General features: G+C 39.5%; 1 protein-coding gene across 1 annotated transcript; it reads left to right on the forward strand.

Annotated features, from left to right (window-relative positions):
* The first annotated feature begins 1,011 nt into the window (after positions 1 to 1,011).
* Positions 1,012 to 5,656, forward strand: LOC120105135. Its single transcript, XM_039117422.1, has 3 exons — positions 1,012 to 1,282; positions 1,380 to 1,462; positions 5,357 to 5,656. The coding sequence occupies exons 1-3, from the start codon at positions 1,228 to 1,230 to the stop codon at positions 5,654 to 5,656; spliced, it is 438 nt and encodes a 145-aa protein (XP_038973350.1). The 5' UTR covers positions 1,012 to 1,227.
* The last annotated feature ends 6,893 nt before the right edge of the window (positions 5,657 to 12,549 follow it).

Genomic DNA, 12,549 nt, shown 5'->3' on the forward strand with positions numbered 1-12,549 from the left:
CCTATGGTCAGTCCTAATGAATTCTTGTTGCAGTGTCTCCTAGTCCACATATGTTATAAACCGGTTCCGCTCTAATACCATTTGTAACAATTCACGATCTCACCTAAAATTACTAGCTGAAAGATATTATTTGGGTTCTTTGATCCTATATAAATACCTAAGATTTATCCAATAAATGATTGATGTGGGACTAAATACATGTCCTCACGGTCCTCACAAATACTCTTGGCCATAGCTGCCAACATTGGATAGCAAAAATATATTGAACTCTTATTTGTGCTAACATTGTCTACATGATCGTGGCAAAGGTAGCAAAATATACTATCAACATCAAGTATTCCCTGCTCGTAGAGGAGTTGCTTACATGAAAAGTCATACAGTCTTTTGACGAAATCCATTGGGTGGAGTTCGAATAATAAGATTGCAAGGGAACACTAATTTGGTGGACCTACTTGAATTTATTTTCTTAAATAATCGAAGGTGCAAGTGCAGCATCAATAAAGTTAGGAGGGTTAAGACTTAAGAGATAATATTCTCTTTTCATAATTCTTTCTTCATTATATAAAAGAAAAAATATCAGCATAAACTTAAATGTTGGACTTCCACATGACCTATTTTTTTTTAATATTTTAGGTAAAATGATGATTTTACACAACCCTAATATACACAACCATTAACATTAACATTGGAGTATAAAAGATCTGTAGCTAAGAAGACAAAGATACAAGAGCACCGATCTTTTATAATTCATAATTTACTATACTATTTATTTTTTTATAAATATAAATGTTTTGAAATGATACAAATGCAGAAATCCTTTCCTTGCATCCATCAAAATGGAAACGAGGCATCACGGAAATGTGCCATCTTGGGACCTTTTTATTAAATTCTCATTTGAGGTATAAAATTTGGCATAAGTCCCCACTTCGATGGCAATTATATTTTAGTTCCTCGACCTTCATTAAATAATAACGAGATTGTTTATTTTATGACCTACCTACAGAACTCGATAGCTCTTCTTCCGATCCTCCTCCTCTGTCCTCCACCTCCGGCGGCTCTCCTCTCGCCGGAGGCCATGGGAGCTCCCTCCGCCACCTCCTTCGATCGTTTTTCTCTCTATATATATCTCTTTATTCCGTCGATGGTCCAAATCTTTTCGCCAGCAGCCCCACCCAACGAGCACCGACCTCTATCGGAGATCTAGTCTCTCAGCATTTCCAAACTACCATGGCCTCCTTTCTTATGCCTTCTTTTGATTTCACCAAGTTTGGATTTCGTTCCCGTGAGTCATCCATGGTTCCTTTTATTTTGTATTTTTCAAATGGTGGAAACTACTTTGTCCCCCTTTTTTAATCCAAAATTTCTATATCCTGAGTCAGGAATTAGGATTGATACCTCGTGGGTTGATGCCTACTCCGATGTAATTGGGAGGTTGGACTCACTTCTTCCCCAAATTTCAGAGGTAATTTTTAACATAGGAACACAAAATATTTCGATTTCATTATTTTTTAAAATATCTCTATATCTTGGGTACTTCTTATCGATAATAAATTGATTTTTTTCCTCTCTTTTATTTGACCTACCTGTTTCAAGATATAATACTTCCTTTCTGCTATTAAATGTTGCATTTCCTGCTTTTGTTCCTAGGGCTCATCCTATTCTGGTAATTATCCTATGCTAGAGTGGGTTGAATTTGGTAAAAAGCATTCTTTTGACATGATTATCTTTGGTAAGCAAACCAATGGAGAAAAGAAAAACTCTTTGGGACATGCAGATGTGTTTCATTAAAGTATCTGCTAAGGCCTAAGGCATACCATGCACTATGAGGTCAGGGAAACTATGTTTGTGAAAAACACACGTTCGAGCTTGTCTTTAATTCGGGTAAGCGATTGATTCTTTTTTCGAAACTTTTGATACCTTGACTTACATTTTCTATATGATGCTTCAATCTTTAGTAGTTTGCTCTTGCTAGCATCATTATAAATTGCCTAGATTGTGTACATAAGGTGAAAGCCAATTGATGATGACAATATCCGAGAGATCTTAGCCTTGTATTTTTACCACTGCATACACATATTCTGATAATATTCAAATACAAATCACCTACCGTTATTTCCTCTGTTAACATCCAAAAATAATAATTGAACCTAATTCTGCATCTAGTCTCTTTACATTCCTCCTATAATCGCTGCAAAGATAGATGAGCGACCTATGCATGCATCAACTAACATAATGATGTTTATCACACAGTGTATTTGTTTACACCAAGGCTAGCAAACTTGAAAACAGTCATTATGCATTGTTGGAGGATTGATGTTTTCTGTGGGTGGCATTATTTACTTTGATTGCTGCCAACCTGCCTGAAATAAAATGGGTTTGAGTAAGGGGTTTCTGCAGTCAGGTCAGGAATGGGTTACATGAGATCTACGTCATTATAAATGGCTCAAGTTCAAGTTTGGCCCTTGGATCCAGCAGGTCATTATCGTTGTGTATGCCCTTAAAACCGATCCTAGGCTTCTATTATAGCGGTGATAGTGTGATGAACCTGGGGCTAGTCGAGGCTTGGTTCAGGTGATTTGAAAGGCCACACAATTCATGTTTGAGAGAAAGAAGAACAAAGTGGAAAAGATATTGTGTTTAGGATTTATCCTGTGTACTTCTCTGCATTAATATTTTTGGTGGTTTGGGTGCAGATTCATACAAAATCAATGGGCCAAGTATGGATTTATTCTATAAACTGATAATAAATAGTTTAGGCATTGGCCAAAGGTCTTTTATCCTGAACCGACCAACCTTTTGCCACTCATACTTTCCCTTGTGATTCTCGAAACATCTTTTGGTTATATAGGTACATCTGTATGTAACTACACAAGAAAACATCACCCATGTCCACACATCATTAAATCATTTTCTAATTTTGGTCATTCTGTTAGCAGAAATTTAATTCAAAAGGTTTAAAGGGGGCGAACTTTCCAAAGCTAGGGCGGATTTTCCTATGCAGTCGATAGGTTATAAATTAGAAAGCAAAGGAGAGGCGAGTAACAAGAACCAAGTTACGTGACAGATTTGCTAACAAGAGTTATTTGTTTATCTAGAATGATGCTTAGGGAGGCAAATATGAAGGACACAATCTTTTTTTTCTGTTATCAAGAGGGAGATGGTTGCAATACCATCACCAATGATTCCCAAGCCTTTCATTGAGAATCAGAGTTCGATCCTATCTACCTTCCAAAAGGTACAGGCTTTTCCCTCAAACAATTAATAATCTGTGTTTCATTTCTTAAAAAGAAAAGCTGGGGCTTTGCTTGCACCACTATTCAACTATTTTATTACTCTTTGTTTGATTTGCAAGTATTTTCTTTCAAAAGATATCGGGAGCAATCAAACATGGTAAACCTGGTGTTTGACATGATTAAGGTTCAAATGCAGTTGACTATTGCAAATTTTGCTTTCAACATATTTTATTAACATTGTGTTTGGAATTTGGATCACACGAATTTGGTTAAAGGACAGTTAGTTTTGAGCTGCTAGGTTGGTAAACATCAATATTTTTTACTAGATGTCTTGCTCTTTGGAAATGTTTGGTCATGCCTACAAGCAACTGAGCAAGAGTCACCTAGATAAGATCTCTCTTTATTAAATATATCATGGTAGTGGTGATTGCAGTTCTGCTCTTCAACTAGGGTTTTACAGTCTCAAATTTTTAAAAATGAACCCAGTTCATACTTTCAGCTTAGTGTCTCTGTCTCTAGAAGATATCTAAAGCTGAAAACTGACTTAATAGGCATATGCTTCTTGTTGTTATTAACAATCAGCTCTCTTTATGTTAAAGTGCAATCATTGGCTGCTCAATGCACAGGATGAAGATAAGAAACAATAGTATCATCTCGTACAGCTAGTAGATAGAAGACTGACATTTGTAAGCAAATCCATCCTTCAATTTGCTTTACAAGTGTTAAAAGATATGATGATACCATTGCATGCTGGACAGAATTGATTGCAACTATTAGATGAACAAAGGGGTACCAGCAAGAGCATATGACTGGGGTTGTTGTGGGATGTTCCCTTATTGGTGTATGTTGGCAGCAAGGATTTATGTGCCACTGGCATAGGCACCCATTTGCACCCCTTGCACCCCAATTAGGTGGCTGCCAACTTTGACAGTGCAATGACACCACAATCACCACCATTGCTATGCAATTTTGTGATGGGAGAGAAAAATCTTTTGCTTGATTAAAAAAGAAACAAGAAATCCTTTCATCCATTTAATTTGAGGATACAATCCTCATGTATGCTGCGTGGAGCTACGGGGAATTTCCCTCTTAAATGCGAGATTGAAGAAGAAAGAGAGAATCCTTTTCTTTATATGGAAAGAGATGTCTTCTCATGATAGATCAGAAGTATGGAGAAAGTGGGGACCACAAGGGATGTGTATAGCACATGAGGCATTTGAGATTTACCATGAAGGGGGGTTCAGCTGGGGCTCCAATGGAACAGGGATCAGGTGCTGTTTTGCCCATAGACAATCGTATGATAAGAATATTTCTTTGGATTCAAAGCTATCAATTGCTCCACTAGGCTCTATACTGCTTGGTCAACATGAAACGTGCCCTCAAATATCATAATTGGTAGTTTGACCTAAATGAAATTATGTCTCCCAAACATGTCCAGGGTTCTGGTGGACTTCCCTATCAAAATAATCAAAGATTAAAACTTTGATTACTTTGATGGAAAATTTCATCGGAATCCCAGACTAACCGAAAATAGTCTCCCATCTCTTCGATATCTCTAAATCTTTCACCTTTCCAGAACTTATATTGGGGGGGGGGGGGGGGGGGGTGGCAACTGTTAACAATGAAATCCTCTCTTGTTGTCCTTGGTTAGGAGCTTAAGGAAAAAGGATCTGATGTTGTTTGAGGTAATTATATGTGTGTAAACTTTTCAGAATGAGTATCAGTATCCTCTAGAGAGGTCTTTGTGGAAAAAAGTTGCTCTCCCTTAATTCTTTTCGTAGTGCAAAGCATTTTCCACAGGAAATCAAATTTTTATATTGTCATAAACTATGTTATGTTTTGGTTTATGTTATTTGACATTTATGATTTCTTGATAAGGGGAATGAAATGGTGTAACAAAAACATAGTACCATCTGCAGATAATGCTTACTTGACATGCTTAATGATTTTTCAGAAAATTTTCCATTTATATTATTCTTTCCTTAGATGTGCAAGTGTGTGTATATGCATACAAACACTGCTTTTCTACAGTGTTTATAACTTGTCCTCTGAATACAGGTGCTCTATCTGGTACAGAAGTTTTTAGATCATTCTGGTATTGAGCATTTTGATTCTGAACACAGGAGTTGTATGATATTCTGATAGAGGACCACTGCAGGGAGAATAGGAAAGGAAGAGGAAGAAGAAAAGAGGAGAAAGAAGAAGAGAAGAGGAGGAAGGAGGAGAAGAAAATGAGGCTAGATTTTATTCAATTCTTCAATGCCCTAATTCATGAGAGGGGTGGCCTTTATATAGGCCTTACATCAGGTCAATCAATTGACGACATATCAAACTTGGACTCTTGCATCAACTCAATCAATTCACTAAGTCAATTGATTGATTATATATCAAAATCGATTCAATCACTCGATCCAATTACATGACTTATCAGCTAACCCAATTGACTTGTTTAATAACAAACAATTGACCAAATTGACTTGACTAAGAGCAAATGACCAAATTGACTCGATCAAACAAAAGTAAAATGTAAAAAATAAAAATGATGCAGACTAGATTGGACCCAATCTGGGGCCCGACTCAATCTGGTGGCTTAAGATCATCTTCCAGCTATAATCATGTTAATTCTTGGTGCGAACGAAAGCGAGTGGCTCTGATGGCGTGATTGTCTGAACGAACGGCTCTAATGTCTCCATCATGCTCTAATGTCTCCATCATATTCTTCATATAACAATTGAACTACCTAAAGCTCCTTGGGAGTTTCCAGAGTCTGTGGTATTGGTAAAGATGTTTCAGTGTTTTATATTGTGATACATGTGATTCTGAATATCATACATGCTGTTTGAACCTGCCACTTGCTCGGATAACGGGAGGGAACTGGTACTGTCCATGTGTTCAGAGTCAATCTCAAATGAAGGATCTGGGAAGAGCACTGGTACTGTCACCATATGTTCGGAGCCAACCTATAATGAAAGATTCCTGAAGGGAACTGCTTAGTCCGCTATGTGTTCAGAATCAATCTAAAATGCGAAGCATACTCAGTTTATCAAATGCCATTGGAGGAGACATCCGGGTGAGGAAGCTGTTGCTTTCTGGGAGGCTCTGAATCATTTAGCAATCACAATAGAAGAAAGAGAAATATTAGCCATCATGCATTTTGAACCAATGTAAAATGCGAGCTTCGTGCCGGCATATTCAGTTTGTCAAATGCCATCGAAAACTTGGAGAGGAAGCTGTTTTTTCTTCACGAGCTCTGAATTAGTTAGAACTCTGGTGCCTGAATTAGTTAAAACTCACAAAAGCAAGAAAATCACCTTTTCTCATAGAGAATCAATCATGACTATTTTATGACTTCCTCGATCCAATCTGTAACTATCAACTCATTTAGGACTCCAAAATCGTCCAATAAGGACTTAAATCCTAATATCATCCCATTAGTTGCAACGACGCTAAAATTAGAAGTCGGCATGCTAGAATTACTATGCAGCAGAATGCTTTCCCTGGATCAAACAATCAAAGAGGTCTTTTCGTGAATAAATTTTCAATGCCTCAACTCAACTCTCTGTTGTACAGATAAGATATCATTTCCAGAAAGATCAAAAAGTCATTTTGTTAATCGTGGATCCAATATTACATGCCTTTAATTAATTAATTTGATGTCTTGTAACTGCATGATCAATTGGCAACAGAAAAGAGGCTCAAATTTGAAAATACCATGATATGGTCCTAAGCTACATGCCAAATGGTACAGAATGGACTCTGTATCATTATTTATCAACATGCCATAAGGTCGCTAGAACATTAAGGGATCCATGTAATTGTTTATCAATCTAAACCACAGAGCATTGCACCACACCAATATGTTAGTCACTCATTGAATCATGCCAACGCTTCCCTAGAATATAACAAACTATAATATGCAACAGAAGACTATACCCATGTAACTTATCATGATACGGCTAGAGACCAGGAAAGGAACATTATCCAAGATTGTCACCAATAAATACACTGAGAAATAGGAGATTATCTAGACTTCGAGAAAATAAGGCATTTTAATATGACGGTAAAACGTGCAATTCTAATGTGTCCAAGCTCACTTTTTCATGTGGTTATCAGTAAAATTAGTCAGGAAAGACTAAAATCAAAAGAAAAAAAAAGATGATCACAAATTTATCAATAATGGCTGGATAACCATGAGAGTGCTTCTTCCATCACCAATTTGTTGCAAGTTTTTCCATCCATGGTGTTTGTTCGGATACAGACTAGAATGGCCCCCATGTCCGTCAATCAAATTTTGTTTTAATGAGGATTAAAGAAAACAAGAGGAAGCTTTGAGTTGTGCAACACAGATTACTTATTCAAATAATATGAATACAGGAGCTGTCACTTGTTCCATAGAAAAATTCATGTTATTAAAGAAAGTATTTGTAGAAAGGAAATGATTTACTATTTAAAGTTTTCGCCAAGATTCATGATAAAAAGACGAATTCCTTGGATTTTCTGAAAGTTTTTTCTAAAATAAAGTTTTCCTGTTGATTGTTTAGTACTGCTGAATTTACGGAGATAGCTCTATTTTCCAAATATCATGATAATTGTATTTTTCCATTTTTCTGTCTTAGACTTTCTTCCTTCATAATTCATACAATTATTGATTTTAGACCTACAAACTTGGTCCAGAAATATGACTTTCGACAATGCGATAACCATCCACTACAAATACCCATCAGTATACTTATAGTTTTATCACTTCTCTTACTCTTACCATAATGGGTTTGTCTGGACATTAAATGATTTTCTATTAAGCTACAACTATAAGTACCATAGCATATCAGCAAATGATTTTTTAGAGCAATGGATGGAGACCTACATGTACTACAATTAACTAGATCCAAATTTTTAAAAATGCACCTATAACAATCCAAGACCTCACTCAAAATGACTAGCCGGAAGAAATTATTTGGGTTCCTTGATTTTACATAAGTACCTAAGATCTATCTAGTAATAACTGATATGGGACTAAACACATGCCCGCACAAGTCTTCGCATACTCTCTCCGTGTGTTCGGTCTCCCTCCTTCGCCATTTTGATCAATGACTCGCCCACACATTTCTTCGAGTCATTTGTTGGACTGCGGCAGGGGCTTCCACTATCGCCACTGCTCTTCATTTTGTGCTGGACGCGCTATCCAGAGATTTGTGGCGTGCAGCAAAGTCTCGGGTATTGGAGGTGTACAGCTCGGGGGCGGCGACCACTCAGATATCACACTTACTTTTTGCTGATGATTGTTTACTTTTGGTGCGAGCTATAAGACAGGCTGCTAGGGTTATACAGAGAATTATGGGGGAGTATTGTGCAACTTCAGGCCAGCAGGTAAATCTGGCCAAGTCAGCGATCAGTTTCAGGCCCAAAATCAAGGCGCAGCTAAAGGCATCTATCAAGGAGATATTGGGGGTGGGTGAGCGGGAGGGTACTATGAGGTATTTGGGGATCCCTATCACGGGTCATCGGCTTCGGAGGAGGGATTGTGCGAATGTGGAGCTTAATATCAGGTGCAGATTGGAGGGATTGCAGACCAGAGCTTTGTCGATGATAGGCAGGGTTACCTTGGTGCGATCGGTTCTCACCTCCATACCGATCTATCTGTTGTTAAATACTATAGTGCCGGTGTCCCTACTGAGGTCGTTGGAGCAGTTGCTCAGAAATTTCATTTGGGGCAGCGAGGAAGGGTGAAGGAGTATACACCTGATGGCATGGGAGGTTGTGTGTCAGCTGATACGTCAGGGTGGTTTGGGGATCCAGTCCTTGGTGATGAGGCAAAAGGCTCTCGCAGCGCAACATGCAGCCAGATTTATAGTGGAGCCCGATTGTTTATGGAGTGCCCTACTGAGGGCCAAGTATGGAGTTTACACAGCGACTAGAAAGTTTCAAGCTAGTCGGCGATGCTCCTTTATTTGAAGGGAGATTTTCTCCTATGCACTAATGATGCAGGCTACGGTTTGATGGGCGGTGGATGATGCGTGCTCTATAGATGCGCTGGACGATAGCTGGGTATTGGAGGGTGTTGCCCTAGGTGACAAGCCGAGAAGGAGGGGGAGTGAATTGGGTTTTCTAAATTTTTAATCCCTTAATCAAATTGATAGATAAATGGATAGTTTAACTAATATTAATTAAGTGCGTGTAGTAAAATTAGAAAGGCACACAATACAAACACATAAGAAATATAGTGGTTCGGTGCTCTCCTAAGCACCCACGTATACTTCCCAAGGGTCCCCCTAAAAATTCACTATAATCCCATGGATTACCGTTGGATTATTTTCCGAGCTCACAATCCAAAAACCTTTACACTTTCACCAATAACCTACGTTGGTTTTGCGGGCTCACCAACAACCTACAATGTTAGTTTTACGGGCTTACCAACTAACCTTACAATAAAATTAATAAGTAACAAAAGAGAGCTCCCAAGAGAGCAAATAAAGCAATTATAAACTACAAAGAAGAGTTTAGAAATGTTTATCGTTTTGGAGGAGCTATTCTCTTCTTTGTCAAGCTTGCTTCACTTCACAAGGATTGGTGGAGCTATTGATGACTCTTTGAAATTTTTCAACGACTTCTTTTGGCCCTTTTGATGAAGCAATTGATGAGGCTTTCTTTTCTAGGGTTCGCTCTTGAATATTCTTCTTTAATATCAAAAGATATCTTTCTCTGATGAATAGTATCTCTTAAATACCTCCCCAACCTCTATTAGTCACTTCCCAACTGTTTGAATTTAAAAACTAACCATTTCTAGCCGTTGGGAGCTCAAAAAGCACTTTTGCAGAACTAGCCATTGGGCTGTCACCCGTATTGGGGTCGACCCAAGCTCAAGTTACTGTTTATCAACCTTAGGGTCGACTCAAACTTTTCTTGGGCCGGCTCCTGCTACAGTGGGGTCGGCCTTCTCAGGAACCACAGAACCTTGTTTTTCTGACTGTTTTCACTGGGGTCGACTCATGCTTTCTTGGGGTCGACCCATGCTACAGTGGGGTCGACCCAAGCTCCATTAGGGTCGGCCCTCTCAGGGATTCCAGAGACATAGTTTTTGAACACTCATTCTGGGGTCGGCTTAAGGAAACTTGGAGTTGGCCCTCTCAGTAAATTCTAGATAGTTGTTTTCTTTGAGGTTACAAGTTGGGGTCAGCTCATGGTTCTTTGGGGTCGGCCCAAGGATACTTGGGGTCGGCCCCAGTTACTGTTCATCTGTGCCATTTTTGCAAGAAAGTGCCAGATCGTCCCAAAACGTGCCAGGATCGACTTCACTTCTTCTGGGGTCGACTCCTACTCTGTGCCAAATGTGTCACTCCGTGCCAGTGCGTGCCATATGTATCAGAGTCGACTCCAAACCTCTTTGGGGTCGACTCAACTCACAATTTTCTGCATCTTAAGGTTAGACTAATTTATAAAATCAATAGAACATATTTTAAATAATTTTGAGTGTATGACACGATAGAACTTCATACCCTTAACAATGAAAATTACAGTTTTGCCCTTAAGAGTATACTTGACTTGAAACTTTGCTAAAATAGATTTAAAAGCTCTCTATCATTTTCTACTACATATTTTATTTCGTTGTTAATCATTGAGAGTCGTCTTGATCTCATTTTCTCAATGTATCGTGAATGTATCGAAGGTGTGGTATTTATTAGTGATGTATCAAGTTAAATTGTATTATTAATTTGATATTCCCTCCGTCGTTGTGTTAATCATCGAAATAACATTATCATCCTCAGAGAGGACACTTTGTCGTATATCGACCTTCTTTGATCCATTAAAGCTAGAGGGATGTCCAGTGAGCGACATGATTGTTTTGGGCTGGAGCGGGTGGGATGAGTCACTGATTCGGAAGATCTTTGGGGTGTAGCTGGTTGAGTTGATCCCGACTATTCCGCTACCCGCGGTGGAGGTGACAGACAGGTTGGTTTGGACGGCTACATGCAGTTTCAGGGTACGTATTACGAATATCTGGAGGCTGATGGGAGGGGAGGTTGTTAGGCAGATGGATGGTAGGTGGATCTCGTGGTTGCGGGTCCACCCTTGTGTGGCTTTGTTTTTATGGAAAGTGGCTTGGGGCTGCTTACTATGAGGGGAGTGCTAGCGGGGATGGGTGTTCAAATCACTTCGAGTTGTGCCTGGTGCTCAGATGTGGAGGAATCCATCAATCATGTGTTGCTTGGATGCGAGCGGGCAGCACAGATCTGGAGCTGCGCGGGCCTTCTACAGTGCCAGGCTACCCGATCTGCGGATGACCTACTACACTAGCTGAGGGTGGCTGTGCGGAGCCCCAGGACAGTGGCGTGGAGGATCCAATTGGCCTATATGGCATACCACATATGGTTGGACAGGAATGCTAGAGTTTTCGACGACAAGCGGGAGTCTCCGTGGAGTATTGTAGAGAGAGCCCGTATCCAGGCGACTAAGATCATTAGGGTTACTACTATGATGAGTCAACCTAGAATGGCCAGGGACATCTGGAATCCCTGTTCGGCTGCTTTAGCGCCTAGGTTCTTTCTTATCTCTTGGGAGCCCCCACCCTCCGGCTATTTAAAGGTGAACTTTGATAGTAATAGTTTTGGAGTCGGCGGCAGGGCCGGTGTGGGTTTTGTTGCTTAGGGCAGCCTGGGAGGGTATCTCATACGCGAGACGGAGGGTGGGAGCTGAGCATATTATTCTTGAGGAAGACTCAGCTATAGTGATTGATTGGATATAGGAGGAGGGATGGAGGGGGGATGGGAGTTCCTTGCTTTGTGACATCCGTCTGATGCTGAGAGACTGTAGTGCCTCTCAGGCAGTGCACGTGTATCAGAAGACGAACATGGCTACAGTCTGGGTCACTTCCTATGTCATGCAGCACTTCGGAGAAATATGCTGGCTGCATCAGGAGGCTCTCCTCACATTTGTGTTAGATTGTAGCTTTTGATTCTACTGCCTCCTCCTACACCAGAGCAGGGTAAGCAGTCATTGTACCAAAAAAAAAATGTTGTAAAACCATTTGAGCCAATTGAGTATGGCTAGAAAGCGCATTATTTTTGTTTTGACATGCTTCAGATGGCACAATCACACCGTTTTTTATAACTTTTCTATAATAATTCAAATTTCATACTCTCATTTTTAATAATATATATTTTCTTTCTTTAACTATTAAAGTGATATATTGAATGATTGACCTCAAATATTGTGACATATGTTGATTTAAGTGTAAAAGCCTAAAATCAAACCCTAGCCCTATTCTTTAATATCCCATCCCAATCTTCTCCATGTGGCGGCAAAAATTAGCCTTGTGAAT

Source organism: Phoenix dactylifera, chromosome 1 (assembly GCF_009389715.1).
Source record: "Phoenix dactylifera cultivar Barhee BC4 chromosome 1, palm_55x_up_171113_PBpolish2nd_filt_p, whole genome shotgun sequence".
NCBI classification, from domain to species: Eukaryota; Viridiplantae; Streptophyta; class Magnoliopsida; order Arecales; family Arecaceae; genus Phoenix; species Phoenix dactylifera.

Bases quoted from the DNA above. Each gene is read 5' to 3' on its own strand.
- LOC120105135 (XM_039117422.1), top strand. From the start codon at position 1,228: ATGGCCTCCTTTCTTATGCCTTCTTTTGATTTCACCAAGTTTGGATTT. The intron at 1,283-1,379 runs GTGAGTCATCCA...ATCCTGAGTCAG, and splicing joins CAAGTTTGGATTTCGTTCCC to GAATTAGGATTGATACCTCG. The intron at 1,463-5,356 runs GTAATTTTTAAC...TTCTGAACACAG, and splicing joins TTCTTCCCCAAATTTCAGAG to GAGTTGTATGATATTCTGAT.